Raw genomic sequence first — 26,127 nt, forward strand, 5'->3', positions numbered from 1 at the left:
CGGGCGGTTTATACCGTGGCGCTTTCGTCCACCCCACCTTTTTTTTCTCCTTCTTTTTTTTTTTTTTCCCCCTCCCCCCAAAGAGGAACTCCTGTCTGCGCTTTTTAGCGCAGCCCCACCCGCACCCGTCGCAGCAGGGGGTTGCACCTGGCCGAAGCGAACTTCGCTGGGGGTCTCGGTCTCGCCTGCCTTCTGGCCGGGGCAGCCACGAGGAGGGGGACTTCGGCGCCCGCCCAGCCGGGTCGGAGGGGGCAGGATGGCGGCCTCGACCCGCTGGGTGCTGTGCCTGTGCCTGGGCTGGGGCTGCCTGTGCCTGGCGCTGGGGGACGTGCTGAAGGGGCGCCGGGTCGGGCTGCGGCGGCGAGCGGCCCCGGGAGGAGTGCGGGGCGGCCGGGCGAGAGCCGCGGCAGGTGACTACAGCTTGGGGCAGCGGCAGGAGGACCGGCGGCGGCCGCCGGAGCGGCTGCAGCCGGGGGACAAGGTCTCGGAGCACATGCTGCGGCTCTACGACCAGTACAGCGGCGGTCGCGGGGGGAGGGCGGCCGCGCCGCGGCCCCACGACCCGCCGGGGCTGCCCGCGCCGTACCCGTGGCAGGGCAACACGGTGCGCGGCTTCCGCCCGCTGGCAGCAGGTGAGTGCCGGGGCGCCCGGGTGGGGGGGGGGGGGGGGGGGATGGCCGCGGGCGAGGAGGGGCTGGCGGCGGGACCCCGGCCCGTCGGGGAGCCCCGCGGAGCCGCCCGCTGGGCCGTGGCCGACGGCGGGGCGGCGGCTGCCCGCGGCGGAGGGCGGGCGCTCGGCGGGGAGACCTCGGCCGCCGTGCGGGCTAAGCGAGGTGCCGGAGCGGCTGGCTTGCGGGTGATGCTCTGCAGGCAGGCGAGCAGGCTTCCGTGGTTCCGCGGAAACGGAGGTAACGGTCCGTTCGTACCCCTGCGAAGACATACTGCTGGTCCCGCGCGGCAGCCGTCTCACAGAGCAGGCTGGCTGGTTTAGTGCCCGGGGAGCTCGATGCAGGGAAGGAGGTGAGAAAAGAATGCTTCTGCGGCAACAGTCGCGTATTTTAGCACATTGTGTTTATGTCGTCTCCCGTGTTTTAATTACTGGTTTAGCTTGTCAACTCTGTATGTGACGTCTCCGCTGTACAATATCCGAGTACCATGCGACGGAAGCGGAGCAATTAATGTATCCTCTCTGGAGTCTCCTTTCATCAGTGTTTCGCATGTGTGGCTTCTCCTGAAACCGAGGGCTGATTTGCAATAACTTGGTTTGGTGATCCTTTAGACTTATCTACAGAGTATTCATTTTGAGGCGTTGGTGACAGTACTGGCAATTACGGTCAGTGGCACACGAGTCTAGTTGAAGCGTAATCTGTGCACAGTAAATACTGCATCTCAGCGTTTTTGGCAGTGACGCTTAGATCTCTCCATCATTGCAGGCTGGCATGCACAGGTAGATTTATGAAAATGTAAACTCTTCTTTCACAAAGGGGGAGGGCGTGTATTTAACATGGCAGCATCCCGAAAGAGCTCTGTCCTAGCAGAAAGCTGAGGTGGCACTGTCTTGCCGCTGCATTCCCCCGCTCTGCTGTTCTGCTTTTTCTCTATCTGACCTCTGCAAGGGCTAAATGGAAATGCCAGAACTCAAATGTGACTTTTGCTGGGATACGCTTCCCAAGTCCACTGCATCCCTAAAACTTGCTGTTTGTATGACAACTGTCATGCCGTGCATAGCAGCCCAATTGCTGGTCTCTTATTTTTCATAGCACTAGTGGATTGACACAGCAGATTTTTCACAGACTAGCATCCATCAGTAAAAACAAGTGTTGTCTGGGAGTTTCAGTGACCTGCGTAGATTCCTTCGTCTCCCAGAAAACCGAGAGCTGGGTGCCAGACTTCCCGTAGGTTTCATTGCGAGTCATTGCTTCTGATTCTTCCAAGGCAACGATGTCTACTATAGGGTAGCGTTGCACAGAGATCAAATACCATGAATAATTGAATGGCTTTGGTGTCTTAGGCTTCAGCCCTACAAACGTTCTCCACCGTGTGCTACTGCAAGTAGTTCTGTCCACAAGAGAAGCTTTAGAGGCATAAATACGTCAGTTTTCGAGGATGGAGAGCTGAGACTGGCCACTTGCTGCTCCTACAGAGGAACTCTCTTGTCTTTCTAACGTGATGATTTTTTGCAATAAATAGGTCTAGTGTATGTGCCTTTGTTCCGAAATAAGCAGTTACCTCACTGAAAGAGTGGGGGAGGGTATAATCCTAGCAGAATGATATTTGCTCCTTCAAGCATACCTAACTAATGATATTTATTGTTCTAAACCTAGAAGGCCTTTGGTTGAAATCCCATCTCTGTGGTCTTTCTGATTATATTTATACTTTCTCTTGACATTGGGTGGCAGCAGTCCTATAAACACACTATTTGCTAAGCCCTTTCCTCCTTCTCTTCCAATACTTTCACAGTTGGAGTGCCAACGCAATAAATTGTGAGTGGTTATAAGTTTTTTGACACTTTTATAAGTATTTATGAAAAATATTTAACCAGCTAGTTAACTGTTGCCTTTCTCTCGCCATAGGCAGCAGCAGCTCATTTTGTGTGGTTGTTGACGGCAGGAAAGTGCATTTCCAGAAAACCCTTAGATCAAATGTTCTTTGGGGTGGTGGTGGGGAGTGAAAAGGCCTTTTCTGGTTCCTGACTTCTTTGCGCCCGACAGCCTGTCCAGCCCTGTGATGGAAACAGCACATCGACAGTATTTCCCTTTCGAGGTAGTTCGTTTCCAGATCCTCTGCTCTGACTCTTGCACTCCTCAGCTGCAAATTTCAGCTTCCCACAGGCTTCCACTTGTCCTTAATGTGGCTGCATCAGTTAAATTAATAAATTATGTTGCCGTTACTCCTTCAGCACATTTTACAATCCCCGCTGCGAGCCCTTTCAGGAGACAGCTTGTTGTGTGCAATAAGCAGAACTTCCCTAAGAATCTGCCCGTTTCTCCTGCATCTACAGCAAGAGGCCTTGAAGGAAATCTTTAGTGATTTCATTTGCAGTTTAACCACATGTTTTGCAATTTAATCGTATCTTTTCAGGACAGAAACTGTTTCTCTTCTGAAACGCAACTCTGGAATGTGGCTTTGAAGCCTTTCTGTCCTCGCTTTTCCCTTGGAGGGCTTCTGGCTCTTCTGCAGCACATGAGAAAGGCCTTTCCCAGATCTCCCAGGTAACCCACCAGACAAATTTTTGCGACCCTGTAAGACAGAGTGTTGTGTGATGAGACCAAGAACCGGCAGGACTTGTTGAAACTCATCCCAGTTTCTAGTCCAAGAAAAGTGGGGTTGCTTGTGGCAGCTGCGGTCTTGCAATGGACAGCCAACAAGAAGGAACTAAAACGTGATTAATCAAAAGAAGCATCCTAAGAAGTGTTAAATGCAAGTTTTTCTTTCCATGGCTCAGTCCTCCGAGGGGATAGGACGAGAACTTCAGCCCTGCATGGGCACCTCTGAAGTTTCCGTCCCACGCTGCCCCGAAATCTCTCGCACACCAGATTTCACGACTAGGCTGGACTGTTAGTGGTTTCGTTGTTTGAGCTGGGGATTTTGGCCTTTGATTTTGATGAATGTTCATGTGATCTTCTATTCGGGCAAATTTGCTTTCCATTAATCTTGCTAAATTATCTCAAACCACAATTTTTCAGTCCGAGTCACTCAAAAAAGGAACCTTTGATGCCCGTGACAATACTGAAGGAAACCCTGGGCCCCAAACCCATTACAAGTGAAGTAAGGATGTACATCATTCACAGCATATCTAGTTACATTCCAGTACTGTTCTCTCTCATTGACTTAACTGCTCTAATTTACTTCTATGTATTTGAGTCAAAGGATGTTCAGCCCGTGATTTCCATGGCAGCTGTGTCATTGTTGTGGGGTGTTTCTGGGATGATGCTAGTAGCTCTTGTCTTGGTTAGGCCAGGCCTCACAGCGAGCTCTGCTTCAGTAAAAATCCTAAGACAGAGCCTTATCTGGTTCTTTCCCCGCATGTACTACAACAGCAAGTGGCTTTCCAGTCCCTGTGACTCTAAAAAGACAGATAGGAAGAAGGTCAGACGATACACGAGTTAGAGCTGAACACTTTGACAATTCCGGCAAGCATACTCTTAAATTACGGTCGAGTCTGTGCATCGGTTTCTGCACATGACCATTCTTTTCTCCTGCTGCTTAGTGAAATCGCTGGATGACCAGACCTCCAGCTGATATAAATCTGCTTACCTTCAGTGCTTCCTGTAGAGGTGTGCTGATCTGTGACTTCTGAGGCTCAGGATCTGGAGGAAAGATAGAGCGCAGAATAAATGAAAGAGAGCGGAAAGATTAAAGCTTTACGCGCAAGACTTTCAGTTTGCTTTTGAAAGCACTTTTAATCATAGCATCGCTAAAGCAGCATGTCTTGCAAATGAGTCATTTAAAAAACTCGACTTTAATTGGAGGGTCCCTCTAATGATGTTATAGTAAAGCTATACAGTCAGAAATTACTTTAAACTCTTTTTTATTGACTGAATTTCAAGTAATTTTAGGTATTACACTCACCCCCAGGCCAATTCTTGTGGTTTAAGAACTATGTTCTCCTCTTTTTCAAAACGCCTTTCTTTCCTTTGTTGTGGTGTGAAATGCCCACGCAAACAAAGGAAACAGAGTACTGCACAGGGAAACCAGCTAGTCGCCGGCCGCTGTCAGCCTGCAAAAACCAGTATGGGCCAAATTCTAACCTCTTTGAGCTCTAGTAATGTTAAGGGTCTTTTGTAATGAAAGCGTTAAAACCATTTGGGCAGGAGATGGTGAGAGCATGGGGGTTTTTTTGGTTTGGGGGTTTTTTGGTTGGTTGGGGGGTTTTGTTTTGTTTTGTTTTTTTGCTGTACCCCAATAAATAAAATGCAAGCAGCAGCATCCTGGTAGTTTTTCAAGCAGAATGAACTTGAAGACGATTACGTTATGTTTTGGGCAGGCTGGGCTCAAATCTGCAAACCTTCTCTAATGCAAATAGGCAGGATCTCTGTAGGTTTGGCCTCTCAGGACCAGACTCAGAATGTGCATTGTCTGGCTTCTGTTACCACCTGTCTCGCTGTGCTGTCACGCACGTGGATGGCCCGTGCTCACAGTTGCCAGTCAGTCACAGTTTCTAGAGCCTGTCTCTCCACTTGTGAAGAGTACTGGCCTTGAGGGGACAGACGAACTGTGCGCAACTTGGTTTTCATACAGCCGACCTGTTCCCGCGAGCTGAAGTGGAATTAATCGTGACTGTGAGAAGGAGTAGAGTTGGCTTTTTGTGTTCCCCTTTCCAGATTTGTGTCCTTTACTGATGCAACCTCCTTATTTGCTTAGCTTATGCTAGCTTTGAGTTCAATGTTTAGTTTTCAGACCTGCTGTGGTCTTTCTGCTTAAAGTATATAGGAAGAGAGATCGTTTGCCCACTGTGCAGCCTATTTTTGATGTGAAATGTGCATATCTGTGGTTTTCATATCATAAAATCCACATGTAAGTTAGGTCCTGAGCATGCACCATCGCTGTTTCTTGAAGTTCTTTATTTAAGTAGCTGTTTCTTCAAGTTCTTTATTTAAGTAGCTGATAGCTTTAGTCAGAGTGGTGGACTTTTGACTTTTTTATATTGAGGTACGAGTTGTTATGACCTTACCTGCTTTGATAGTAAGAATTAATAAATTTGAAAGAATTAACAAAACCAGTTTGACACCAAGTCCTATGCTCTTTACAAGGAGAAAATGGGATCCTATATTTTTCTTTTGCATAGTAGTCAAACCGGTAAGGGGGAAACAGCAATCCAGTAAGAGCAAAGGTAGGACAAAAGAAATCTGGCTTCCAAATTTGTGTTCCTGTTCTGGAACTTGTTCCCATTTCCAGCTCTGAGTGAACTTTTGTAGCTAGGCTGTGAACCCATGAAAACAAAGTTTTACAATGGAAACACTGATACGGTCTTAACGGTGCAGTGGCACAAGGGCACCACTTTAATATCTCATTTAAATGATGGCTAATGATGACTATATAACTAAATAGTCCTCATTATTGCATCCTTTTTCACCCGTGGGATAGATTTGGCAGTCCATAAAAACGTCAGTGCATCCTCTGTAAAGGTAAACACACCACATGTTAGTGGTCTCGTTCCAGCCTATTGATGCCTGGAAATGCCCCTTGGAACATGAATATGTTCATGCTGGTGACGTAAGTCTCCACAGACCTACTGCTTTTTCCTAAAGTACCTTTTTAATGCCAGCAACAGGCAATCCATACAGCTGTGGGTTATTGCAGGAAGGTGAGGAAGCATGGGTCATGTCTCTGAAGATTCAGCGAGTACAAGTACTTCAGCTATAGTGCTGTGAGCTGGGTTCCTTTCTTGTCTGAGCTATCCGTAAATAAGCTGGCATCTCTGATACCCCAAACAGTCGGTGATGGCACACCCTGACAGTGTCTGGGTAACAACTGCCTGTGTGATACAGTAAGGCTTTTCTGCTTTAGGCCTGGAAGCACTGTACCTCTGCTTTCCCCCCACCCTAGAGAGCTCTGTTGTCGCTCATACAGGAGAGTGAGGGAGTGATGCTGGCCCAGTACAAGCTTTGCTGTGGTGCTCCTGGGGTCTGGGTTTCCCCCTTCGAGCAAGGAGAGAGTGCACAGGTTGAATGATCACTTGCATATGGGCTGAGGAGGCTGATAAATGTGTAGCCTATCCATTTAACTGCATGGACCTTCCAATTGCATTCTGCATGAATGCAAACAATGAGATGTCCTCCTCGTTGAGTACCTTTTTGCCCAGCTCGTGGCTGCTGCTCCAAAGCTCTACACAGCAGAAGTGAGCAATACTAACGAACAGTGCAGCAAGGCTATGTCTTACTTATTGCAATTCAGAAGAGCTCTGTCGTGCAGAGCTTGGTCTTGAAAATTCCTTATCAGGCTGGCAGCAACATATGGTGATGCCTTGGTGGGGAGCAGAGATTGACCTTAAAATCTGGCCTCAGAGTATCTGGAAGGTAGCATCGTATTCCTTGCGTATAGCTCTGTTGCACTTACTTCTCCTTTGCTTGTTTCCTCATAAGTCGTCTTCTCCTTACATGCTTTGTGGCCGAGAAGTCATCTGCACTTCCTATTTTGTACTACAAAAGAGCAAAGCTGAGTTAGCAGAACTCACTTTAAGAAACTAAAACACTTAGCTCAAGTAGCGGTGCTTGGATAGAAATTGGCTGCTCGCAGAGTTGGGAGGGGTATTAGGTGAGCCAGGGAAGTTACTCCTGCTCAAATAATACTGAGTTGCCACTGAATTGTGTGGTATACTGCCACAAATCAGTGCAAGGTTTACCAAGTACAGCTGCTCAAAGGTACCAGACGGAATCTTGCCAGGCAGTAAGATGGCAGACCCGACTGTGAGTTTGCTCCGGCAGCCGCCTGCAGTGCGGGGATGCCCAGGGTTCATACGATCTTCCCACTGCCGCTGTATCCAAAGAGCCAGCCCAGGCAGAAGGGGACCTTCTGCCCAGCATCCCTCTGAAAGCTCATACTTTAGCATCAGATTCTTGTCTTTGTCTGCAACAGACCGTTTCTTGTCTGGGCGACTGGCACAAAGAAAGCTGCTGCAAAGCTGCTGTTTTCACCATTTTTGTTTGATACTGAAAACATAAATAAGACAAAAGCTATTGTGATGCCATGATCTTCTAGGGCATAGGTTTCTGGGCTGGTGTTTTGCTTGCTTTCACCTGCAAAACTGACTTGATCTTTCTAGACCAATAGAGGGCTTTGTTGCAAGGAGGTCTTGTTGCCTTTGAGACCTTAAAGGTCGTGTTATAAGAGGGCAAACTGACCAGAGGCCTTAGCTGGGCTTAGTCAGCCTGGCTCTTTCCACTGGCAGCTGAGCAAGTGTTGATGGACTTCACCCTTCATTTTGGTCCCCTCCTCCCCTCCATTTAACGTGGAGCTATTGGTGGTGGCATCCTAGGAAATGCCGTTTACTGATCATTGGCAAGGTATTAGAGTTTAAGCCCTGCTTAGATTTGGCCTGGGTTTTGGTTTGGGGTTCTTTGGGATTAGCGAGGGGGGAAATCAGTCAATCAAACTGTTTATATGAGAGGAGTTATCAGTGTAAGTCATTGTAAAGACTGAAGTCTCAGGTCACATCACTCAGTAAAATTTCACCGGTGTCAGCAGAGCAAGCTGGATGAGGCTCATGGAAAGCTTCTCGCATCACAATGAAACGTGGTTCGATGCTACTTGGTACCTCCTGATGTTGGTGAAAAGTTGAAACAGTGCTTCTGACCTTGGCTAATAGTTTAAAGTACATTATTGTGGGGACAGATTTTCAGCAGTTTCTGTCCTCTGGTTTTAAGGACAAAGTTTCATTTAAGTGAAATGAAATTCTCCTGAGGAAAAGGTGCGTTTGTAGATATTTTAAAGCTGAATCTTCCTTGATGTGTCTGTCATTTTTAAGGGTAATGACTAGCCTGGGGAATGCTTATTTCAGTGCGTTGCTCACATCTGAGAGTTGGGTATCGCTGTCACCCAGCTGATGTATTTGACGCAGTGTTCCGAAGTTGTGACAGAGACCCAGGTCACACAGTTGGGTTTTTCTGAGCCGGAAGCCAGCAAATCTGTAGACATCCGTGCTGGCTGCTGGTAACTGGTTTCAAGATGATTTTGCAGACTGAATGATCTGAAAACTGTTCAGAGCCATTTGAGCTTGGACGTCAGTCAGTAAGAAAATAGCACCATCTACTGCAAGTATTTGGTCTTGGGTGTAGAGTTAAACACCAAGAGTGGCTTCTTGAGTTTTGCTTTAAATCAAAACTATATATTCCTCCTGTGTCTGTTTCACGCCATCTAGGATTTCTTCACAAACAAAAGCAGCTTGTTTTGTGTTCCACTACAATATGCCAATTTAGAACAGGCAGTATGTTAAGTGGAGTTCTTACTAAAAATTAAAATCAAAACTTGTCATTCAACATACAATAGCAATTCCAGTAATAACTTCTTTAATAGGAGCTTGTGGGACATCATAAATTCTGGTTCCTAAGACTGATGTACTTCGTGCTCTGCCAAATTACATATTAACCTTATTATACTAGTGATTACAAACCAAGCGGAGGTCAGGTCCTCGTGCGTGCTTAGTACAAATGTAATAAACAGCCGGTTTTTGCTTGAGGCATGAAAAGGAGGATCAAATTAAAAGAAGATCTTGTGCCCCAGGCATAAGTAATAGCTAGAAATTGGATGGCTTTGGTACATTAAGTTTTCAGCTGTTGGGAACTTACCTGTGTGATCCACCATCAGGTTGAGCTGAGTGTGTAAATAAGGATGCCTTCCGTAAGTGCCTTGGCCTTGTTTTCCCCCGTTTCACTGGGAAAAGTGTATGTTGCTTTTTCCCTAATTTCATGAAGCAGTGCATGTGATATACTGGGGAGAAGGTTTCTGTCTTTCTAGTGAGACCGATACCTGCTTTTTTAATGTGTGGGTTAGAATATTGATGAGGAAAAAATGTTTAGAAGAGGAGGCCACTTAGATTGTTGGGGTAGGGATGGGGAGGCAGAGGCGGAATACAGTCATTTGCTGGACTTACCTGAATGGCATTAGCAGTTGGGATATCGCAGGCTGGAAGCACGTAATGCCACCCAGAACTTAAAGCTGTCAAAAATCTTTGAAAGTTCAGTACTGGAAACGATGTTTTCCCTTGCTTGGGCAGGGGACTTACTAAAGTGTTTTGAGAGTGAAGTGGGGAGGCTGTTCTTCTCTAGTCCACAAGTGTCTTTAGGCCTCTCGTTCCTTGGAATTAATTAATTAAATAATTAATAAAAAGAGCATCATTCTTGCAAAATTCTGTGAACTATAACTTCTCTTCAGCCTTCGGCGAGGGTTTTGACATGCCATGATGTCAGTGAAGCATTTAACTCTGTGTTCCCTTGTTTTCCTAATGTGTTGGGTTGTTTCCAGCCATTTGGGGGGCTGCAGAGCATACCTTTGCTTTACTATATTTGACTTTTCCATACAGCCTGGTTTTATAGCTCTCAATAGGGCCTTAATGATTGGATCTATATTTCTCTTACTCTGAAGGACAGACGTAACTGCAGTCCAAGCAGGAAATTTGAAAACAAAAATTAAACCTTACCCCTAAGCCTTTCTGTTGCATCCTACAAGGGATTAAAGTAGTCAGCTATCTTTTTCCACAGATCAGCCTGTGTTAGGAGTGCATCTTTGGGTTTGTGCAAGATACTGGTGGTTAGGTTGACTTCTCTAATTTCACAGCTGTGGAAACTCCAGTCCCCTGCATCCCTCCTAATCGATACGGTAACATCTGGACCATTGAGAAGGATCATCCTTGGCTTGTTTCCCTCTGCACAGAGGCGAGTGGGTATGTTTTGCCAACCGCCACCACCCACATCCCCGAAACCAAGACATTTTGGGTTGGCTTTCTTTTGCTTATTGGGGTTGCTCTAGTACTGTCCACCTACCTTCAGCTATGCTAGTAAATACTTAGTAACTGACTGGCATGAAAACTGATGAAATGTCCTAGGTGGAATGACAAAATTTACCCCGTGTAATTGAAGCAGTCCTAGGCTTGATCATTCTAGAGGAAAACTTCGGTTGTGATTAGTGTCTGACTTAGCCAAAAAGCTGTCAGACCAGCTTGCGTGTCTTTAGCTTGTTATAAACGGTGAATCGTCTCGTTCTCCAGAGCTGATGTTCAAGCCTTAAAAGTGATTATACAGTGATTCTATCCTGGTGTTTCTTCTCCCTGTATCTTTACAGGTGAGCCACATTCCTTCTTTGTGTGTGAGGCTTGTTGTCAATAACTTTATACTTCCTTTTGTGCCCAACTCTGACCTTGCCATTGTGAAGGGCTCTGTGTCATGAAGACCCAGTTGTGCATGCAGAGGTCACTGACCACTTGAGGGGCCAATAAATTGGTCTCGTTGTAATGGAGGAATGGTTAATATCAAGAGGAAATGTCCTTTGTAACACAGGATTTCAATTTGTCTTTTAGTTTATCTTTTGAAACGTGTAGTGCTGTCTATGTTTGCTTACCTGTTTTGCATCCTGATATACATAGGTAGCTGTATCAAATGTTTCATGGTTTTGGGTCCCTCTTTAGTAGTCTCTTTGACATCTTTAGAAGCTAAGAGTAAATGCCACCCAGGCCCCAAAGTCCCTGTCTTGTAGGTAAGGCCCGGATCACGGTGGAGCAGAGTGGAAGGTTTAAAGGAACCAGCTAGGCTTTTTTTTGATTGAACAACTTGGCATTTGGAGCTTAAGTGACTTACCTGGCAGTACACTTGAAAGCCTGTGGCAACGCTTGAGAATCGTGCCCTGTTGGAATCCAGGCTTTTTTTCTTCCTCGCTGCCACATTGAGCCTCTACTAGTAGGGAAGCAAATCTTTTCTTTCCCACTGAGGCTGTGGCTCAAGAGGATAATGAAAGTTACAGTCAATCCAGTGCCTAGTGAAGGCAGCAGGAGCCTTACTCCAGCTTCGGCTAGGTCTGGGCTAAGGCACGGTTCAGTGCTATTGATGTCCTGGTGATGTCCCAGTTGTCATGGACAAAGAAAGACAATTATTTAGGCATGACAGGGCAGCCATCGGCACCTGAGTGAATTTTGAGGGGGGGCAGGGGTGGAAATGTTACAGAAAGAGGAAGACAAAAGAGCTAAACCTTGCTATGGCATTGCTCAAATTTCTGGACGACAGTTGAAGTCTTTAGTGCGTCTGTTAATCGAGCTGTGTTCCTGTGCCCTAGTTTGTTTCCTGAAGTCAGAGGAGCAGTAGGAAATGTGTGAGTATTTCTGGATGGAGATAGGTATTACAAGGAAACCAGAATGGAAGTGTGTGATTTACAGTCACCAGTTTACCAGTTTGGTTATTTTTCCGAATAGCGGCCTAAACCTGTTTCCACAGCGCCGCCTGAAAATTTCCTGTGAACTTAATGTATAACCTAGAAAGCCTTGCGCTCAGTCCTTTTTTATAACGTTTTGAAATGCCCTCATTCTTATCTAAGTATTTCTTCTTCTAGGGAGCCCTGAAAGCCAGGAGATGTACGTTTTTAACTTGACGTCACTCACAGAGTCTGAAAACATCTTGTCAGCTTCGGTGCATTATTATATCGGTGATCTATTGAATGCTAAGTGGAACTGTTCCCAATCCAGAGGCTGTTCTTGTCACAGGCAGCGAAAACCTGAAATTCAGATACATCTTTCAGTTTGGGCCTTTCCTTTTGTTGGGAACCAGACTCGGAGCCTGGGACATTTCCTAATAAATGTCTCCACTGCTTACCAGGATGTCCTTTCCTGGCAGCGGAAGGATATCACTCAGCTCCTGCATGAGGCAAAGCAAAACAATGAACTCCTGATCAGTGTCAAAATGGATCTGACCAGCCATCGCTCCTGGAAAAGGGCACCTTCTCACTATGAACCCTACATTCTGATTTATGCCAATGATTCTGCTATTTCAGAGCCAGAGAGCGTTGTCTTTAGTTTGCAAGGGCACCGTCATCCTCTGGCGGGGGTCTTTCCCAGGCCAGAAAACCACTTGAGGAGCAGCCTTGGGAAGCGGCGGCAAAAACGCTCTGCAAATGTCCTGTTGCCGTTGCAGAATAATGAGCTTCCAGGAGCCGAGTACCAGTACGATGAGGATGAGAGATGGGAAGACAGAAAACCGTACAAAACCTTCCAGCCAAGGTTAGCAGAGAGGGCAAAGAGTAAGAAAAAGCAGAGGAAGAATCATCACCAGAAGAGCCAGACTCTCCAGTTCGATGAGCAAACGCTGAAGAAGGCGAGGAGGAAGCAGTGGAACGAGCCAAGGTATTGTGCCCGGCGCTATCTCAAGGTGGATTTTGCAGACATTGGCTGGAGCGAGTGGATTATTTCTCCTAAATCCTTTGATGCCTATTACTGCTCAGGGGAATGCCAATTCCCAATTCCAAAGGTATGGTCTTTATTGATTCTTTTGCACTGTCTGTTACCGTAAACTATGCATTTTCTTTCACGTGTCAGTAGAAGGCAGCTGGTCACCTGTTACATGTTTGGATCTAGTAAATAAGTGATATCTTTGTCTTGTGCTGCAAGGAGTAATGGTTAGAACAGCTAGTAAAAAGACAGGCTTGTAAAGGTAATTTAAAAAATATTACATGATATTAGTTTTTTGAACTAATACCCAAATTGCCAGAACCCAAATTGCCATAAAACATTTCCTGAATAGTGCTTATGATGTGTGAACTTGTTATTAACGTGTTTAATAAACATAATACAAGCCAGGTCTAGAAAATTGCACATTAGACAGTAGTTGTTAGGCCTCGAAGGAGTGTCTGCTGCCAGACCCACGCTGGGGTCAGTCAGCATAGCATGGTCTAGGAAGAATGCGTGCCTCATGAGGCATGACTGTCACAAGGACAGAGAGGCTCTGTGGAGCTATAGGGGTGGTCAGGACGCTCTAAGTGTAAGCGAAAGAATCAAAGGAATCACTTCTGTGGCAGGCCAAGTGGATGCAAAAACAGTAGATCCCGGCCAGCTGACTTTTGGAAAGGGCGATGTGCCCCTAGCCCTGTGACTTAGGTGGATGAACTCAGCTCTTCAAAATCCAATGCCCAGTGTCATTATTAGCAGCGTGGACCCCCCCTGGAGTCTAGCGAAACCTGAAAGTAGGATGCAGTATTTGAGGCTGGCCTAAAACATGGGGTACACGCAAATGATGCCTGCAGGAAATGTCAGTAAAGGTAGGGTTTCTGGTCTCGCTGTAACCTCACATTCGAGAGTTTTTATTCCTGCCACAGTGAAGCCTTAGCAGTTAGTTCTGAAATTTACGTGGTATTTCAGTGGCTTAAGGACCCAAGGGATTCATCCTTTGAAAATGACAGGTGGAAAAATGTACCAAAGGGGATGGAGACCAGAGAAGGCAGGAGTGTCTCTTTGAAGGAGGAGATGACTTACTTGACTAACCCCAACTGCAATGGCAGGCTTTCAGGTTTTGGATCAAAGGCAAAAATGAAAGGGAACAGGAAGCGGTGGAGTCATTACCTTTGAATACGTTGCACTGGGCCTTTTGCTTTATTGTTGATGGGAACAGTGCTCTGTCAAACCAGTAAGTCAGCATACAGGTTAGAAATTTTAAAAGCGCCAGACCTGGACTTCTTTCGTTCTAACTTTAAGGACACATAAATTACAAAAATGCCTGCTGTATGCCTCTGCTTACAAGTTAGCATTTCGCGTTGCGGCTTTAGTTATAAAAACTTTATTCCAACCATAAGTGACTGTTGCTCTGATTTTTGTTTAGGAGAAAATGGTACACGATACTTAAATCGGAAGAGTTCAAGTACTTCAATTCAAAGTAGTACAAAAAAAAGCATCTAGCTCAGCTGATCCTGGCCTCTAAAATATTCTTCACTTAAGATGAGACATTTGCTATGAGCTACCATCAGTATTACAAAAGAAACAAAAAGAGTCAAGTATGCATCGGACAATCGGTGATTCTACTGGAGGACAATTTGAGTCAGGCCCCTCTGTATTTCTGATGATAGGAGAAAAAAAAAAGGCATAGCAGCTTCTTAGAAAGGCTTGAAGGTATCTTGTAAGTTCAAAAGCATTTTGGTTCCCATTTCCTAAGGTTATTGTGTCTGGCTCTTTTGGCTCTCAAAAGAAGTAAAAGGATAGTTGAGGTGCTGATGAACTCACAGGATTTAGCGTTTGCTAGAGAATAACCATTTCAACTCAGTCACTAGAATTTTTTTAATTTTTTTTAATTTTTTTTTACATTTGGCAGACATGCAAAACAGGTTTCTACCTTCTGAGGCAGAAAAGCTCTCTTTTAACAGTCAATACATAGCATCTATTTCAGGGTTAGCTGATGCCTGATGCAGAGACTGGGAAGAACCCCCCCTGTGCCTATTAGGAGAGTCCGGATCAAACCTCAGATTGCTCAGTAAGGTGCATTTTCAAGAGCAAAGGTGGCTTTGCTTAAAACCAGTTTTGGATGTAGTCATTTTAGAAGCCCTGGTTACTGGTCTCTCCTTGCTCTGTCTGAAACCTAATTGTGCCGAGAGCTGATGGGAAATTACAGATTTAAGAGAGAAAGCAAGTGTCTTAAGAGTCGAGGTGAGACTTTGAGAACACAGATTCTCAGGCAGCAAAAAGCGTTATGTGTCTTCATGAAGGTAAAGAAACTCTCAGAAACCAAAAGTCAAGTAATGATAAAGAAGCACTGTAATAAAGAGCTTCCTAGTCCTTACACAGAGCCTTTGTTAGCACCTGCAACCAGAAAATCCTTAACGTGCTCCATAACCTCAGGGCTTAATTCCCAGACTAACTTCAAACCTCTGGAAAGAAACACAAGGAGCCATACAAATGCTCCTGCAAGTAAAACATCCTGAGGTGAGTTTAGTACCGGTGGTTCTGAAGAGGCAAAATGAAGTTTAATTGAAGTTTAAACTTAGGCCTGACACTGAGGCATGAGAGGGAGATGAACAGTGCATACAGCTGAAGGGTAGTTAACAGGTATTGCTTGGGTGAAAGAGGAATTCCAGCTTTGTCTGCGATTTGTCCATCTTTGGGTAATTCCCCTGAGGTATTACACTGGGCATCAAAAGATTTTCTGATACACAGAGTCAAATTTTTCTCTGCCAAATTCGGGTTCAGCTTTCATGCAGGTAGTAGCATCAGCCTCTTGAGATGTTGTAGTTGAGCTCCATTTTCTCCAGTAAGTAAATTTGCAGTATTGGCTACTGATACCACGGTAGCTAAGTCTAGCAGTCCCAAAGGAGCGTTCTTCCTCCTCATCTTCACCCCTCTGCTCTGCCTGGGATAGACACGTATGCACTACGAGAAGTGGTCCCTGCCCTGGAAAAAGCTTACAGTAGAGACAAGGTGAGAAGTAAATGGGAGAGGTGGGTAGGCAAATAAAGCACAGAGTTTAAATGACTTTGCTGACATGGAGCAGAAGGTCTGATTGCCATGAACTAAGCCTGTAGCGCAGGCCTGCAGGGCCATACCCAGGACACTGGTTTTCCTCTACAAATTCCTACTAAAAGGCCAAATCTGGCCTTTTTGTGTGAAACTCTATAGACTCAGCTGGGTGAAGAATTACAGCAGCAGAGCATTATAGTTATTTGGACACTGTGAAGCTGAATATTTGCTGTCATGTACTGCAGAGAGAGCTAGTTCGTTAAGAGGGCAGGTTACTGAAACCCATTGTGAGTCTGGTTCCCTGAAAGCAATTGGCAGATTTCTGTCCATGTTGGAATACTAATTGCTCCTTTTGTGCACTTTTTTTAGTTGCAAAAACCAAAATGGCCTTGTTTTCCAAAGAGAATGAAAAGCTAAATGATATAAAAAGGGGAAGCGAGCAACTTCTAGAGCCTTGTGTTATTCCTGAGCCATGCATAATATCTGGTGCTACTAACAAGACTATGTTTGCAAAATGATACTATAACCATCAGGCAGTAACAAGCTAATCTGTGCCTATGGGTATATTATGTTCCCTTGCTGAGGGCGAGCTCCTAAAGTTGACAACCTGTTGGGTAATTAAGAACAGATGTACCTCTTCCCCCACCCCCTGCCTTCCCACCTCCAAATTTTCTGGCTTTAACCTTTCCCTGATTTCAGTTAGCCGGTTTGACTGCTGTCAAGCCCGTGTGTGTTGAGCTTGCGTAATGCCGCAGAGCATACAGGCCAGGCAGACCCTCTCCCGGGTCAGCAATGAAAGCTCTTAACTGACATCCTTTGCCCTGCTCATAATACATCTCCAATGAAATTCAACAGGGCAGCAAGTCTCCCAAGGATGCGTGCAGCTTAGCAGGTGCAGCCTGAGCCACAGCTGGACTCATTCATGGATTTATTTGGCAGTTTGGAGTCAGCTCGGCATTTTTTCCTCCTGCTGCTCCTCTGGGTGTCCCCTGCTTCTTCCCTCCTAAAAGAAAATCTCTGCCTGCTTTTCATGACCGTGTGCTGGACAGGGCGTAGACAACCTGCGGGCAGTGGCCCAACTCACCCCCCTTGTGCAGGGCATTATGCCAGTCCAGTACTCTGAGGGGGATTTCGGTTTTCTGAGAAGCACACGCCTTTGGATTTTACTCCAGTCACAGTTAAATTCCCACTGACAGATGCAGAGTTATTCCAAAGCTGGTCATCCTCAAGAGTGCACCTTAAGGACCAGGGGCAGGGTATTCAAGACGGACTTCAAGTCAGTACGGAGGATGTTCTGTATTATACGATACCCATATCAAATAGAGATACTTCTTTTATCATACAATGACAGAATGTATCCGGGCTGTTCCCACCGATAGCTGAGGCAATACCTGAAATCAGTTGCGTACAATTTAGCATTTTAGTGGTACAGACTCCATATCAGAAGGGACAGGTTTCCGGTGACACCTTAACATGGCCTATTCGGAGACTTGCTTTTAATTCCAGTAGTACTGGCAGTGGGAAATAGGGCCTCAGTAGACGTTTTACCTTTTGATGTCTGATCAGCAGGCTCAGGAGATGTGTTTGGCTCCCGGTTATTTTTGTGGAGCACACTGTGCTGTAGCTGAGTAGGGAAACAAGCCTGGATGCTACCAGAGCTTTTGCTTCCTTTTGCAGGCAGAAATGGTACAGGAATTGGAATTGTATGCTAATCTAAGACATTTTTGAAATCCCTGTCAACTACTACTGAGGTGTATAGGTACTCCTGAATTCAAAACAAACGAACAGAAATGCCTTTCTTGAGATCGGCTACCTAGATGGAGAGTAATGTCTTTGTAACCATGCTGGGAAACCTACAGCCATGAAGAGGATTCCGCAACAAGCTTTGCATTTGTATTTGAAACAGAATATCACCACGCCCCTGCATCTCGTTCATCTGATAAGCTATGACAATAAACTTAAACAGCAACAGGGGAAAAAGATCGGGCTCTGTGTAACGTCTGCGCTTAAAAGGGACTCATATCCTGAGTATACTTGAGCAAATTCCGAGTCTCTTGGAGGATAAATAGAAGCATGGGATGTGCAGGATTGGCACTGTTTGTTGCTCAGCCTTCCTGCAGGTGAACTAGGTTCCTCATAAGAAGAAGAAACATTCGAATTATGTCTAACATGTACATAAAGAATAGCTGAATGCTCCCCAGTGAATCCTTTTCAGTTCAGTGTCAGACGGTTCCAGTTCTCTCTTTAGACTAGTTTCAACAGCATGATATGGAAAAAGTCCATTCTGATCCATTTCTGTTGGAATTCAAGGAACAGCTGTCTCCATAAGAAAGAAGGAAAATACAGCTGGCATTAGTCGTAAGCTATGTTGCCGTAAGTAGGAACAGGTTAGACATCCGTGCGTTTTGCCAGCAGAATTGGAAGGAATTCCTCCTATATGTACTAATGTGCTACACAAACGATACGATGAGCCAGAATCTCACAGTTATTCCTGTGCTTTTTGTATGCAAGGTCATTAAGACTTGCACTTCAGGTAGGTAGATGTCTAACCCTTAAGACTGATTTTTTCCAAAAGCAATTCTCTTGTCAGAGCAAAATCGCCAACTGAACATTTGGCCCAAATGATTTTGTTCCATATATTTCTCAGTGGCATCTGACTGAGCATATTTAACTGTGTGATTCCCAGATTCTACATGTAAGAAGAGCTCTAAAAAGCTTTGTTGAAGTCTCACTCTTAGAAAACCAGAAGTCTTTGGGTAGAAACTGCATCTTGTGCATTTTTCATGCTCACCTGTCTCTTGTACAGATATTTGGATTTGGAAGGGTTTGGAGATTCAGAGGTAAAACTTCGTATTTTTCATTTCTATGACTATGTTCATTTTAATTTTTGTGAGTGTATTAATGTATTCTGGTTTGGTGAACATACACAGTTATCTAACTGGTCACATTCCCTTTTTGTTCATATCAAACCAAAGCGTGCTCCTGTTTACGTGAGTATACAAATCCAGGAAACTTTGTCCTTTGGAGAAAAATGTCACCTTAATATGAGGTACAACTGACATGGGATATGGGGGCTCAGTTACTGGACAATGTCACTGATTGTGTATACCACGGATGAGAAGTGATTTGGCATGGCAGAATGAGCAAAACAACCTAAACTTGCATGAGAGCAAACTGGAACAATTAGCATCCGGGTGTAAAGTACCTCTGTTCTCTCATCTGTACACATTTTATCTGCTTTTGTTTTTCCTTATGCACTCGCATTCCACCAGTCAAAACTTCCCAGCCTACAAGTTAGGTTTCTTTTGCTTCCCTAATGACTCAGCCTGCTAGCACCTTAACTGCCTCCCTCCCGGCCAAACAAGTTTTATGACTAAATTGCAGCCCAGGTGTAACTTGATTCACTCAGAAGAGACTACATTGACCTATAGATACACCTTGCTGCAAGGTCTTCTGTCTGGGCATTTTCCTGGGAAGGCAGGTCCATAGAGAGCCTGAGGCCCTGTCCCCAGCAGGACGCTCAAGCTGAAAGCGGTGGAGCAACACTCACGTCCAGTGGCCAGAAAATCCGGACCAGACTCATATTTCCTGCTGCGGGCTCAGGGCAGCTACAAGTGACAACTGGAAACGGTCGAGTAGAAGACAGATTTTACAGCTAGTCAGCTGTGGGGTCTCCACCGGGCTCTTCTTCAAGAAACCAGTTTTGTTCTAGAGAACATGGGTCCATTCTAACTTGGGTGCAGTTACATTTTGTGCCGTATCTTTCTCTTGCAGGCCTTGAAGCCATCCAACCATGCCACCATCCAGAGCATAGTGAGAGCCGTCGGGGTGGTCCCGGGCATTCCCGAGCCTTGCTGCGTTCCTGACAAAATGTCTTCTCTTAGTATCTTATTCTTCGATGAAAACAAAAATGTGGTTCTTAAGGTGTACCCCAACATGACAGTGGAATCCTGTGCGTGCAGATAACATTTCGGGAGACCCTTTTGAAATGCTGAGGTGATCACTTGCTATTTGGGGCCGGGGGGAGGGGAGGAGCGTCATGATAACTATTTTTTGTTTGCACTGCCAATGCATTTCCTTTGGACAAAAAAGAAAAAAATGTAAACAAATCCAAACAATGAGGATGGAAATGGAATGGATTCTGAATAGCAATTCCAAGGAAAGAGAATACAAACTTCATTTGTCTCTGAACTTGACCAAGACACAAGTCTTGGCAATGGGACTGACTGTTTCTGTTGAAATCAAGAGATCAAAGAGGAATGGGCAGAAGACTCTTCAAGATATTTGAGACTGCCAGAAGGACATACTGGTCTATTTTTATACAAGATTTTGGAAGCAGCAGTAGCTGTTAACTTTTGTCTCTGTTCTTACGGTGACTAATGGGGAGGGAGATTTGAAATACACTAGTGTTCATTTTAAACCTAAGCTTTCTGCCTTAGGTTATCGAGTAGTGCAGCAAGGAAGAAAAACAAATATGACATCCTAAGAGCCTTAGATAACCCAGCTTAGACATACGTCTCCTTGGTATGACACGTCACTGACTGCATGTGTGTATTCATTTTCATTGACGTATTCTTCGTAATTCAGCTTATTAGATGTCAGTGCCCTCAGCTGGAAGAATGCAAAACGCATTACTGCTGTGTGCATAATTGCGATGTCTCAAAAGCAGAGACTTTTCTTTCATGCCACTATGGAGACTCAGCAGGCCGAGGGAATGAAAGTATCGCACTCGGTGAAGCGTCTGAGTGACTTGTTCACAACACATATTATAGAACATAGTTGCAAGTAATCTATGAGTAAATCATGGTAGTTGATTCCTGACGTGAAATTATTTGGTGCATAGTTCTTATCTGTAGGTCTTCACTATGATTATTTGATCAAAACTGCCTCTGGGTGGTGAGTTTATTAATCAGATGGTAGAATTTTTTTTTCCTTAGTTCACTTCTTCTCTGAAAATCAAATTTTTTGTACCTATGCTGTCAATTTAGGATTTCTTACTAGCAGGTTTTGCACAATAAAAACACAAAATGTTCTTTCAATGACTTAATCCGCCATAAAAATTCGTTTGAGAAACTACAAGCGGGAGAGAAGACATCTGATGCATCTCAGACATGGCTGCGAAAAGCGTGTTGTGTTACGAGTGTATGTTCACAGAAGAGAGAACCCCAGTTCCATTTCCAGCAGCATGATCTATAGAGGATGATGCTTCGTAAAGCACTTATGGCTGGCGAGAGTGATGTTTTAGTTTGCGCTAAGAGTAAACATCAAGCAACCTTTCCCATAAGTTATCTACATAACTGACTCTCTGAAATAGTGTATTCAAAGGGCAAATATTCATAGGGAATAAATTAATTCCCCATCATCCTGAGAGTTAAATTCTCTACTTTGGAGTCAGCGATTCCCCAGCACAGTGAAGGTGACAGCAGTTTTCCTATGTACGTGCCTTTTTGCAGCTTCATAGCTATCTGAGGCTAGTTTAAACACTCGGTCATTGATTTTTGTATTTCATCACTGGTGCCGTCATGATTACCAACCTGAATAATGTGCATGTGGAAGGGTGCGAGAGGTGTGGAGGTGGAATAAGTTGTTGAAAGGGATCCTTTCAACAGTCACTTTTTACCTGCACAAAGTCTCAGTGGAAGCTGACAGGAGTTTAATTTAAAAAAAAATTTATAAAGAAGAAAATAAAAGAACCACCAGTTAGTCCCAGATGCAGGTTGCGATTGCAGCTCTTCCCTTACCCTGTTTGAACAGCATACCCCTGCAGTCAGATTCCCCAAGTGCCACTGGATACGTGTTTATTGGCTCCAATTAAGGAACACTGGTTAACACAGTTATCTGACCTGGTTGCTGTGTGTTAGTATTCCAAGAGCTCTGTAGCGACGTATCGTCGTGAAGGATGCGTTTCCTGGAACTGGAAGAGAATAGTCTCCGTTTCTAGAGAACAAGTGCCATCTTCATCATACAGGAGCAGAACTGCCATCAAAACCAAGCGCTAAGCGTGAAGCTGCGTACGTTTAGATCGAGGTTCATTTGATTCTCTTCCATACGCAGGAGAAAAGTTGGACGTTCTGTACGCAAATTGGGTGGACTTATAAAACGGAGGAAAAAAGCTGTAGTTTCCTCCTGGTGGAAAAGACAGACACTTGCAGACAGCCGGGAGCTTTTCACAGCCGGGAGCTGTGTCTTAGTGATGAAAAAGAGCCTGTCTCTCTGGTGTGGAGCTGTGTGAGTTCCCGTCTTGACTTTTACGGAGAGGCAGAAGCAGGGATGCGCACGGGCTGCCTGTACCGTAGGGTTCACCTTTTAATCCACTGGTCCACTCCTGGGCCTGGTGTCATTAGGACACGTGGGGGATGCTGTTGGCTAAGCTGGAAGCAGGCTCGGATTCTTAGTAGACATCGGGCCCTGCAAGCAGAAACAGATACAGTGGTTTCCAATAGTTGTCATGTTAAGAGCTGCACGTTTCTTCATTCAAGGTGAGCTGGCTGGTGATGAGTAACACTCTCATTGCCAAAATCATTTCCTTCACAGTATTTTCGAGGCTCCTGAGGTGCGCACTTCTTGTCCTGCGTAGAAAGGTGGGAGCTGCGTGGTTTGGAAGGCTGGATTTTTCCTTGCGTTGCCCTGTGCTGGGATTACAGCATGTTCCTTCCTTAGAACAGCACCAGACAACACCTTCCCAAATATGGCGCAGAGGAGTAAGTACCTCGCAGCTTTCTAATGCCCTGGGGGAGGGCTGGGGGGTGTCATTCCACTGCCAATGAGACTGCTGCTTGGGAGAAGGGCAGTCAGTCCCCCAGGGAAACGCTGGGGGAACGGGCACCCCGCAAGTTGAGGTGTTGCTAAGCCCCAGCCTCCTGCTCGCTGGGGATGAACTGGAGTGTTTGGCTCTCAGGCAGAAGGTCAGGACTGAGCTGAGCCCAGCTCAGTCTGTGAATGGTGTCTGGTACAAGCAGTGCCAGGAACAGAGCTCCTCAGAGGAGAATGCAGAGGTCAGACTCCCCCTGCCCCCCCTCCCCCCCCCCTTGGATGGTAGCGAAGTTACCCGGATCAGAATAGCTTGTTGACAGCCATGCTTCCCAACTTCTGCGATCCAGGACAGAGGCATTAATGAAATATAGGTGTTTCCCCAGCACAGCAGTCTGGGGCAGCTGTGCTCCATGTCACTCTTTGGGTCTGAAGCCAAGTTCAAGGCTACAGGCAATGCTTTCCAGTGCTGCGATGAGACAGCCTGGAAGTGACCTTAAAAGCATCACCCGAAAACAAGCGCGAATATTTTATGCTTGGTTTTCACCAGGAATACAGCCAGACTTTGTCGCAAACTGTGTCGTGTTGAATCGGTACAATCTTCCAAGGAAAATGTGTTTTGCCTCTTCCAATCTTACACAGAGTACTGTCTGCAGCCAACCATATAGAAGTGAGACATTTTATGCCCACGAGTTGTTTTGCATTTGTATCTGTACATGAAACTTTCTACATAAAGCCGTGTCTAGCATCAGTAATGTATTAATCGCACAGGCAATGATTTCTGTATATAATTTGGTTTTAGCAGTGATCTCCAAGTAATTTCCAACTCATGTTACTGATCACGATTTTAATCTCAACTCGGCACGAGGGGCTTTTCCCACCTGTTCTGTTTTTTGAAACACTATTATTTGATATAGGGCTCTGTTTTGTATCTAATTATGTACTATCTGATGCCCATGCATTATTTTTATGGCTGTCTCAAAAGATGGGCAGGAGAATGTCTCGAGCTACACAAGCTCTCTCTTCAGATAGGGTCTTCTGGGAGCACGGTCCCCAGTGAGGAGCAGACCGTGAGGAGGTCGCTGCAGAAAGCTCTTGAAAATGCCACTCTTGGAGGCTGAATAGGGAAACTCACAGTAAGTGTGCAAAATACAGAGAACAAAATAAAACTCCTTATCCTGCAATGTGCTACCTTGGTCCAGGAGAATTGCCTGCTAGAACCAATGACGCTGTTCCCCTGAATGGGGTCATGAGGCAGGCTCTGTTTCTTCCTTTGTTTGGGGGTGCTGAACTTGCAAGGAGCGGAGCGCCTTTTGTGAGGTGCTGAGCAGCTGTGGGGTTGCAAACCACTGTGCTCTGCTGCAGGGTTGGCCCAAAAGCTTCATGTGCTCATCTCTGAGCGGTTTGCAGGAGACTGATGTTTTGTCCAGCCGCCCATTTCTCCTTGTAAAAACAGCCTTTTAAAGTGATTTCTTTTGAAAGGTTATTCTTTGTACTGACGATGTCAATTTAAAAAAATTAAAATTACCCCCCCAAAAGAAACTTATTTTGTATATGGAAAGAAACTTTGACAGATGCTTTTAATTTATTTTATATCTGTGGCCATCTTGTCCTTTTAATGGTTCCTTCTTTTTCTCGGTGCTCTTCAAACAATACAGTTTTCTCTGTCGTCGCAAAGATGAAATGCTAGGACTGTAGTCAAGTTTGCGAGGACAGGTCGCAGCCACACTGTGAAGGGCACGTTTCACTACTGATGTATAAGCTTGCCTGATTTGTATTTTTTTCTCTTTCAATAATGGGAAAGTTTCACTAGGAACTCTGGAGAAAATATAAAATAAAATCAGTTTTTACATGAAAATCCATTTTTTCTGTATGGTATTCAGGTCTTTCCAAGACCATGGAGGCTTTCACTGCTTTCTGTGTTCAGCACTCTGGAAATGCATCCATCTCAAGTGCTCATTGGCAAATGCTGTTTAAACAGAGATTGTTTTTATAGAGCAAAGTAGAGAGTGGCTGGGGAGCAGGTGCCATGGCTTCAGTTAAAGGTTAGCTGGTACGACAGTAAGAAGCTATTGAGGTAACCGGACCTGATCTGAGCAAGGCCGAAGGAGTTGGTGGGTTTCTATCCACTGGCTTCACTGAGTTTTGATTCCAGCCCACAAAAACGGTACAGAAGTTGTGGTGACAACCCTGCAATTTATAAGAAGAATGAGGCAGCCCTAATTGCTTTCTTGGTGTGAACAGAACCCAAGGCGGTTGTGTTAAAGAAAAGTAGAGTAATTCCTGCAGCTTTATTGCATGTAGCATGCTGCTGCAAACCGAAGTAGGGAGAGGAAGCCTCTAGACTTGCTGTTCTAGGGAGGTCCCAGCAGGATGCTCTCCTGCTATCCCCCAGGTCCAGCTAAGGGGGGGTGGTGGACTGGGCACAACATTGCCTCCCCTTCTATGGGCCAGATAGGAGGCAGCAGGTCAGAAGCTCTCAGGCTCTGCCTGTCACAAAGATGCTTGTCTCTCTGTTATCCTTGTCTTCTCTGACTGCAGCTACACAGACCTGGGGGATGGACAGTAATTGCACAAAGGGAAATGAGAGCAGACACCCAACAGAGTGCATGCCCGGAAAGGGAGAACTCCAGTCTGCTCTGTCCCCTGGAAAGAAGGAGAACTTGGGCTTGTTCTCTGAGCAGCTGGGAGATGCCCCCAGGTCACCGTAACAAGAGAACCCACATTGCCAGGCTGGTAACAAGACTTGTTACATTTGTCTTCAGTTAACAGGAATGTTTTACTCAAAACAATAGAAAAGAAACTGTGGGGAGAAAACAAAAGCAAGGCACGTGCTGCCCTCCAGGTATGACATTACTTGCCACAGCAAGAGCATTCCGTCTTGAAATCTCTTGCCTCTGATTACACGAGGGTGACAAGAGTGGGGACTCTGACTCCCGAGGGCTTTTTGGATGCTTTCGACTGCTCGATTGTGTTCCGTGCTGGCCCAAACCGACAAGTAACTTTGTGTTAGGTTTCAGAGCAACACCCTGACCTCTCACCTGGAGGTGACCCAGGTTCCCAAGCCACAGGGACATAATGGTTCAAGGAAGGGAGGTTGTGACTGTGCATGGTGACGGATGTGCCGGTGTCCTGGTTTCAGCTGGGATAGAGTTAATTGTCTTCCTAGTAGCTGGTATGGTGCAATGTTTTGAGTTCAGTATGAGAAGAATGTTGATAACGCTGATGTTTTCAGTTGTTGCTAAGTAGTGTTTAAAGTCAAGGATTTTTCAGCTTCTTATGCCCAGCCAGTGAGAAGGCTGGAGGAACACAAGAATTTGGCATAGGACGCAGCCAGGGCAGCTGACCCAAATGGGCCAAACGGGTATTCCATACCATGGGACGTCCCATCTAGTATAGGAACTGGGGAGGGGGGGGCGGGGAATTGCCGCTCAGGGACTAACTGGGTGTCGGTCGGTGGG

The 26,127-nt window shown here is 45.5% G+C and overlaps 1 protein-coding gene across 3 annotated transcripts; it reads left to right on the forward strand.

Annotated features, from left to right (window-relative positions):
• The first annotated feature begins 144 nt into the window (after window positions 1-144).
• Window positions 145-25,788, forward strand: BMP3 (bone morphogenetic protein 3). 3 transcript variants are annotated; one of them, XR_007507771.1, is made up of 4 exons: window positions 145-632; window positions 12,037-12,947; window positions 19,691-23,802; window positions 25,208-25,788. XR_007507771.1 is itself a non-coding variant. In XM_049814870.1 (3 exons), exons 1-3 carry the CDS (start codon window positions 257-259, stop codon window positions 19,880-19,882), a joined length of 1,479 nt encoding a protein of 492 aa, XP_049670827.1. In that variant the 5' UTR covers window positions 145-256; the 3' UTR covers window positions 19,883-24,200. The 3 variants fall into 3 exon arrangements, 1 of the variants encoding a protein (XP_049670827.1); XR_007507772.1 differs by lacking the exon at window positions 25,208-25,788 and having other exon boundaries at window positions 19,691-22,617; window positions 23,699-24,200; XM_049814870.1 differs by lacking the exon at window positions 25,208-25,788 and having other exon boundaries at window positions 19,691-24,200.
• The last annotated feature ends 339 nt before the right edge of the window (window positions 25,789-26,127 follow it).

The sequence above is a fragment of the Accipiter gentilis genome, chromosome 12 (assembly GCF_929443795.1).
Source record: "Accipiter gentilis chromosome 12, bAccGen1.1, whole genome shotgun sequence".
Lineage (NCBI taxonomy): Eukaryota > Metazoa > Chordata > Aves > Accipitriformes > Accipitridae > Astur > Astur gentilis.